At 42.0% G+C, this 8,087-nt stretch overlaps 1 protein-coding gene across 1 annotated transcript; it reads right to left on the bottom strand.

Annotated features, from left to right (window-relative positions):
* Positions 1-913: 913 nt before the first annotated feature.
* LOC102768848 (regenerating islet-derived protein 3-alpha) lies at positions 914-3,369 on the bottom strand. Its single transcript, XM_015559293.1, has 6 exons — positions 3,356-3,369; positions 2,989-3,075; positions 2,456-2,511; positions 2,117-2,254; positions 1,380-1,506; positions 914-1,106 (listed from the first exon to the last, which is right to left on the bottom strand). The coding sequence occupies exons 2-6, from the start codon at positions 3,062-3,064 to the stop codon at positions 1,039-1,041; spliced, it is 465 nt and encodes a 154-aa protein (XP_015414779.1). The 5' UTR covers positions 3,065-3,075; positions 3,356-3,369; the 3' UTR covers positions 914-1,038.
* Positions 3,370-8,087: the final 4,718 nt, after the last annotated feature.

Here is an 8,087-nt window from a genome sequence, read left to right as displayed (position 1 = left end):
GTCTCCTGAAGTTTCTCACTCTCAAACCCCAGTCCACACTCAGCATCCCACAATGTGTCACAATCTATAATAATAAATGTGTAATATGCTAATTAGACTGGACGACCTTCCCGACAAAGCCGGAGCTGTGAGGGATGCCGGGGTCCTGGGTGCCAGAGGGAAGCTGGTGCCAGCAGCCAGGGGAAGCCTACTCTTGCATGAATTTTGTGCATCTGGCCTCTAGTTACCATGTAATGTTCCTAGGAGCTCAAGGCTCCAGCAGCTCCTGCTCCCAGCAGAAATGACAAGGGCCCTGCACTCTGGAGCTTCTACAGACATCAGGGTGATGAGCCGAGGAAAAGTTGTTGGTTTTCAAATAGTTCAGACTTTTTCTTGTTTTAAGAAAGAGTAACAACTTTTAATGATCTCTACATTTTAGCACTGTTACCAGAGTTGAAGTGATTAATATTTTACTGTATTTTATAAAAGTTATGGTCCAAGGTAGATTGCAAATTAAAGAAAAAAACAAACAAAACAGCCCTCTAGCAAGTAATTTCAGAAGTGCTGATATAATAGCATCAGAGGCTAACAGTAACCCCACCGATGATGCTGGCATCACGATACCATCAGGAGGAAGGCGCAACAGAGTGTGTGGACCCCAATGGTTTGTCTGCACACAACATATATCCTGTGTGAGCAGTGCCTCCATGCTCATCACAAATACACTGTGGGGATATACATTAATCATTGTCCCAAGGGCCCAAATGAAATGAAAGAAAGGCAACACCTAGATTTTTCCTCACACCCAATAATTCCCCAGTCTTGCTATGAGATTGAAACACAAAAGCACACAAATATTAAGTAAAACATTTATTGTTACTCTCTGAGACCTCAGGCTATTGTGCATTAAAAGCTTGAAATTAAGGGGAGGAGGAGGGAAGGTAAACAAAGAAGAGGTCAGGTTTGAGGATGTGGGGAAAATATTCCTTTCCGGGGTGGGTCTTCACTTGATCCCACGAATAGCTGCATCCCAACGCAGGCTGCTGACTCCCACGTGACTTAAGCCTTGAACTTACAGACATAAGGTAACTTCTCATTACAGTTATAATCTTTCCAAAACAGATATCCTGGAGAGAGAGAAGAGATAAAGTGAATGGGGCTGGTGGAGCTTGTGACCCAAAGGAGAGGCATCCCAGACTCTGGCCTAGGGTTCAAATCTCTGCCCTCAACATCGCCAGGGACCCACTCCAGGGGAAGGAGACTCAAAGGAAGAAGAGATGAGAGGAGATGGGAAAAGACAAACCAACATTGCCCTCCCTAGCTGAGGAGGATTCCCTGAAGTTCAGACACAGTTGAAGGGATAGAAAGGTTGGCAAGAAGGGAGCTCCTCTGTCTCTTACCTGAGTTTCGCGACAGACTCCCACAATGGCCAGAGGTTGGGATGCTGGCGGGGACTTTCTCCCAGGCAAAGTAATTCATCACATCTTTATTACTCCACTCCCATCCATCTGCATTGGGCTCAAGGCCCTGGAGGGTAGAGAATGGAGCCAGGTAAGGTTGAATGGCTTTTGGAATTTTTGCATAGCCCTCTCTGGTGGAGGTTTGATCCCTTCCTCAGCAGGCTGGCATTTGGTCTGTTATTCCAGGTGTTGGTACAGAGCTCTCTCCACTGGGAAATTCCTCCTAACAACCCCCTTCTATTGGAAAATCTCAAAGCCAGTAATCACAAACACCAAAGGTTCCACTGAGATTAACACGTTCTTAGCTGGACAATAATTGGTGCATTTCTGATCACCCTTTGAACCTCAAACATAATGTCTATTCTATAGGGGGAAGTGCATCTTATTTTCATTTAGGATTCCATCGGGACACTATGTGCAGACTCAGTAAACTCAGAGAACTGAATCACAAGGCTTCATGTGTCAATGTTGTAAAAAGCTTCATAAGAGATAGATTAATTTCAAGTGGAAATTAGGTTCCTCCACAAACCTTAGCTCAATGCCCTACCATTACCCCAAATAAGCCCTAGAATCTCTGAGCTCCAGGGCTCAGATTCCCGCAGAGGCACATGGGACAGGGAGGAGGCCTGGGCAACAATAGCAGCTAGAAAGCTAACAGATAGGAGATGTTATCGCACCTCTGTGGGATCATGGAGCCCAATCCAGACGTAATTGCAGTTGTTCAAATTGTTCTTGACCAGAGAGGCCAAGAAGGATGCCTCAGCTCCACTGAGCACAGACGCAAGAGATCCATCACTTCGCTTCTGGCAGGCCAACTGCGTGGGGAAGGAAGACACAGAGGAGGAGCTTGAGATGTCAGGGGAGGGAGTGCAGGGTGAATGTCGGTGAGAAGAGGTGTGTGTGTGCAAAAGACGAGGGTACTCACTCTCACCCCCAAGAATCTCTGGAGAATGCAGACCTCTGCCCCCCTAATGTTCTTTCCCTTATCACCTCTTACTATTAATGCATCTACTCACATTTGCATCCGGCCAGGTTAGTGTAATGGGTGTTGGGAACTGACCTTGGGGAGTATCTGTGAGGCAAGTGCTCAGGGAAGTGACGCCAACTCCTGACTACCTCACCAGTGGATTTCTTGATCTTGAACCAGCCTCACTAAATGAAGGACCATCTCTTTCTGTTCTACTCTTCCCCTTTATTCGAAAGTCCAACACTTCCCCTGCTCTGAGCTGACTGTTCTCACACTGGGTCCTCCAGTCATTCTTGTGCTTATCTCACCACTGACCCTTCATGCTTCCTCTCTTCACCTGTCAATATAAATTAAAGTCCACCCACAAAATGAAAACCATCTTCTTCCATTGTTAAAGGACCATGTGGTGCCTCCCACCGTGAATTGCCCTGAGGGAAGGAGTGATGATGGAGGAATTGCAAACAGTTTCACTTGGTGAGGCTATACCTCACCATTGCCACATGGGTCACACAGGAGGATTCCTTATCTTCTTTGCCCTACGCGTTCCCAGGGAACTCAGTGCTACAGGCAGAGAAAGCTCACCTTGCACCTGAGATAGGAGCATCAGGCAGGAGAGCAGCATCCAGGACATTCTGGGCAGGGCCATGGGAGGCAGCATCGTGTCTCTAACTTGAAGAAGCAATCAGAGATCATTAATGAGGTATGATCAGAGAGAGGGTATTCAGAGACCCTCTGTTCTCCATCTTGTCTTTCTTTCGGTTAGTTCCCTATGAGTAAATTGAACTTGAAGACATCATTCCCTATATGATTCTGGAAATAATTTGGGAACCTGTACACCCTACTTCCCTTGAGATCAATGTTTGTTGAAGCCTAGAATCCTCCTATAGCCTTTCCCCAAATGTGTGAGGTGAACCCCTGCCATGGCTCTCACCTCTCAGCTCCCACTTACCTGTTTTGCAGGTATCTGTGATGGTTGGTCAAGCCAGGAAAGACTAGGCTTTTATAAGCAGATCTGAGGGTGGGGCCCTGAAAGGAATAACTGGAATCCAGGACAGGGATAGCGGGAAAGGGCTTGGCATTTGGTTCAAGGACATTTATGCCATGGGTTACAGCCCCTTCCTGGCAATGGCCAGCATTTTCCTTAGGAACAGGTGAAGTTTGGATTTTATCATCCTATGCCCGAATTTGTTGTTCTGCAAAACTTCTGGGAATGAAGGCAGCCCTTGACACAAATTCCGAGGTTACGTGGTTTAGAAATGTGTCATTGGGTAGATAAGGAAAATGTCAATAGTGTATTTTTTAGCCATCTGCCAAGAACTCGCTCCTCTTAGCATTTGTATAGATATGTTTTATTGTTTCTGTATATGGAAGTGCAATTAAAATATACATAAGGTGTTCTTGTTAATTTCATAACTAATTTAAACATTCAGAGAGAACAAGAAAAGACCACAGATAGTGAACAAATTTCTGAAGAAAAACAATGAGGTTAAGAATTTTTTGACAATACAGAAGGCTTTTTGCTATAAAGTAATACAGATGTGGGGATAGCAAATTTGACCAGCATGAGTGGCTCAAAACAGCAAGGCAAAATTGGCAATGCCATTTAACTTAGCCTCACAGGATGCCCATGGCCATTTCTGCAGTATCATATCATATGGATCAGCCTATCTGAAATAGCATGGAATGACACAGTATAAGAGTGTGAATACGGAGAAACAGGAATCATTGGTGCTATCTTCATACCTTGCTACCAGAGCTGGAACCTGGTACCTTTATCAGTCATGGTTCAGAAGTTCTGTGTAAGCATTTTGGTATTTTCTTTCCTCTGTCTCCTAGAAACATACCTTTTGAATCTATGTGAAACATACCATTTGTATGTGGGAGGAGGAGCGTCACTGGGTTCCATTCAGTGGCTCTCAAACTTGGAATAAACTTGAATGTTGGTGGGAGTAGGGGTCAAAGTGTTTATCTCCTGCTTGTTAAATAATCTGATTCCTAGGGGCCTCCCTCTTCAAAATGTTCAGTTAAGAACTGAATTATTCTCACTCTCCTGTTTCAAACCTTTCAGTGGTCCCTTCATTACTGACTCTTCAGTACAAGAGCTATCTCAAAGTTAGGAGATTAAAATAACAATTTATTATTATTTTACATAGTTCTGTGAGTTGACTGGGTTTATATGGATTTTCCTTGGGGTTTCTTATGCAAATAGTGGCCAGATCTTCAGTCACATGAGGGATCAAATGAACTGGACCTCAAAGATGATGACACACATGAGTGGCCGTTGAAGCTAACTATTGGCTGAGGGCTCAGTTGGGACTCTTAAACAGTGTCAACACAGAACTTTTACATGTAGCTTGGATTTCTTATCACACGGAGGTGTCAGGATAGTAGGACTTCTTTCATTGTTGGTCAGGGTGCCCAGATGGCAAAGCAGAAGCTGCCAGTCCTCTTAGAATAGGTTGAGAAATGGCATAATGCTGTTTCCATCATACTCTACTGGTCAAGCCTGAGTTTGTATTCATGAAGAACATGAAGCACACATGTTTATATAATGAATTAATCTATTTATTCACAATAATTTAGATAATCACAGCAATTGCCTTTAATTGCAGAACACCTTAAAGCAGGGGTTCTCAACCTTGGCTGCACCTGGGAATCTTTTCATAATCCTGATTTCTGGGGCTCATCCTCCAGGAATTCTGTTTCTTTGTTATGGGGTGAGGCCACAACATTAGTAACAAAGAAACAGAATTTCCAGGGGATGAGGCCCAGAAATCAGGATTTAAAAAAGATTCCCAGGTGAATCTAACGTCCATCCAAGGTTGAGAACCACTGCCTTAAAGGTTTGGGAGACTTGGATTTTAATTGTATTTCTTCCATTTAATGTGCCATTTTGAATAAGTGACTTTATCTTTGCCTCCTTGCCTCTGTGTTTCTCAGGTTTTCAAGGAGGTCTCAGGAGTACGTACATTCTATCATCCTACTATTGTTGGCTGGAATGCTGGAATATCAGGAACGTGTGTCAAGAGACACTCTGGAAAATAGTTACTGAGCCCATATTAAAATCTCAGATAATCTTTAGGAAGGGCACCTTTTTTATCTTCTTGCTCCAGAGGGATATGTGAGCAAGCGTTGAGAAAAGTACACTGCCAGGAAACCTATCTGGAAACGGAGCCATTGCAGAGAATTTTCACTTTATTATTGAGGTAGGTGGTTACTACTTGGCTGTTAGGAACAACTGATTTTCAAAATGAAAACACATAAGTGAGGAGCTCTTTGCATATTTGCATAAATCATTATACTTAAAGAATCAGTTCATCATATTTTCAATTCAACATCTTTATTCGAAGTGTCATAACTTGTTAACATTCTGAGAGCTCAGCCCCTATGGTGCTTGAGAAGAAAGAGCACCTTGCTTGAAGTACTTCATATGACTACTGGCACATGTATGAAAGAATTTAGTTACTAAAAGGTCATATTTTTTCAGAAAATCTTTTGAAACTCAGTAAAGCTTGATATGTGCTGTTTCTAAGTACTCCTTGTTCTATGGGTTAATGTGAATATAGTAGGGAGACTGACTGTATACATTAATACACTGAAATTTGAGCTAAATCAAAGAACAGAATAGGGCCCACAGGTTGATGCAGAAATAGGATTTATGAAAGAGAATGTTCTGAAGGTCAATTTTTAGAGACAAGTTTACTAAAAGAATAGGAAAAAAAATAGAAGGATTAAGTGCAGGAAGCAAACATCAGGAAATCTGAAATTCTTCAAATATCTGATTTTGTCGGTTAACTGGAGTTCAGAACTCAGAGTGAAAGCAAGTTGTGCTCCTTAACCTTGCATTTCATGGTCTGGAGTGGGAAGAAGAGAGAGGAAAGGAATTTTATAGAAAATACTACTCAAAGCACAGTGCAGAACATCAAAAACTTTCCTTTTTCATAATTCCTTTTCTCTTGATGCTTCATAGATCAACCTTTGTTGCTTAGAGAAGAACGAAGACATGAATAAGATTCTATTTTTCCTGAAAGGATGGCCAAGAGCTAGGTCAAATCAAAATGTAGACACTAGCCTGAGTATTAGCTAGAAAGGGAATAGTAGGTAAGGAAGGTAAAATAACTGGATGCCCCAAACTAGGTTCCAGGTGGAAAAGGAATGGTGTGTCTCAGAGCTGAGATTGATCCAAGACAACTGAAGAGAGTCAAGGAGCAGAACACTGAACACAAATTCAAGAGGACCCTACACTCAGGAATGGGGAGAGTGCTGGCTCCAGCCCTCAGAGGTACTTGGAATTAGATGACTCACCCAGACTAGGGAGCCTGGGTGTGTGGAGTAAAGAAACATGGGCTTGGGATTCCCAATAGGGTTCTTAGGCTGGAAATTATCTGAGAGAGTATGAATGCTTCAAAGTTATGGTGCTCACTTTCGTTTATTGAAGATGTTCCCCGAGCCTCCAGATACCCATGCTTATTTGCCGCCATGCCAGCCCAGACAGTGGGTTAGTGGAAAGGATAATCAGTGAGGTATAATCATTAAGGTTTGGGCTCTCAAGTCAGACAGACCCATCTCAGCAGGTTGGGGTGGCAATTAAACAAAACAATGAATGAATATCCTAAAGCATGATGCCGGATAAATATAATCGCACGGTAAATGACAGCTAATAGTAACATTATCTGCAGTGCCTGGTAGCGTCATAATAGATAATAGTTTTCACTGGAATAACATACATACATAAATATGGTCTGCAGATGTAAGTTATGGAGCAGTGAACCCTCTGAATTGTTTGTGTAGCTCATCTATTAGTTGACCTGATTTTTAATAATGTTCCCTTTAGGACATCAGCTTTGTTTGTTTTTTCTATACAGCATTAAGTGCAATGAAATGGTATTTATTTTTAAAGGGTGTTCAGATGTTACTAATTTAGGAAAGCACTTTACTCATAAATTCAGTCACCATGGAATTGCCAAATGAATTTGTGCAGAAACTCACCTGATTATAGATGCCATTTACTCAGCACTAATTTTGTGCCTAGCACTGAGCCAAGCGCTCTACATAAATTATTGTATTTAATATCCAGATCATCATTATGAGACAACTATGCTTACCTTGTTTTTCACACAAGAAAATGAAGCTTTGGAGAGGTTGAACTTGGTGGTGATTCCTCTTTAGAAAGAGGACTAAAATCCAAACACCAGAGCTATGGTCTTAATCAATGTTATTCACTTCTGGAGAAAACAGTTTTTTTCCTAGGGAAAAAAAAATAGAGTATTGGCCTTTGCTGCAAGACCATTAACTTCTGCACTATGTGAGAGAAAATGTTTTTTCTAAGATATTTAATTTACCATTGAGATGGACCTGACATTTAGAAGACCTGAGTCCAGAAAATCAGATTTCCGATATATGTTCATGGAGAGGATTGAAAACACCAGGGAAATTCTGTGACCAACGGCCGTGTGTGGGTATTTGCTAAGCTACATTAACCTAATGGACACTAAGAAAAAGAATGTGTTCAATAGAGTTAACAGATTCTCTTTACTTACACAAGTACAATACTAACAATTCCCTGTTTCCAGACAAACACTGATATTGTTCCCGTAACTATAATAAATCATGCAAATGCCATGAGCTCCAACTTCTCTTTGATTTAGACAATTGTCTAAATTGCCAATTCCTTCCATTAT

This window comes from Myotis davidii, unplaced genomic scaffold (assembly GCF_000327345.1).
Source record: "Myotis davidii unplaced genomic scaffold, ASM32734v1 scaffold210, whole genome shotgun sequence".
Taxonomy (NCBI): domain Eukaryota; kingdom Metazoa; phylum Chordata; class Mammalia; order Chiroptera; family Vespertilionidae; genus Myotis; species Myotis davidii.
Note: the sequence above shows the minus strand (reverse complement) of the source record. Positions and strands in the feature narration are given on the sequence as shown.

Bases quoted from the DNA above. Each gene is read 5' to 3' on its own strand.
- LOC102768848 (XM_015559293.1), bottom strand. From the start codon at position 3,064: ATGCTGCCTCCCATGGCCCTGCCCAGAATGTCCTGGATGCTGCTCTCC. The intron at 2,512-2,988 runs GTGAGCTTTCTC...CTTGCCTCACAG, and splicing joins GCTCCTATCTCAGGTGCAAG to ATACTCCCCAAGGTCAGTTC. The intron at 1,107-1,379 runs GTAAGAGACAGA...CTCTCTCTCCAG, and splicing joins GAGTCTGTCGCGAAACTCAG to GATATCTGTTTTGGAAAGAT.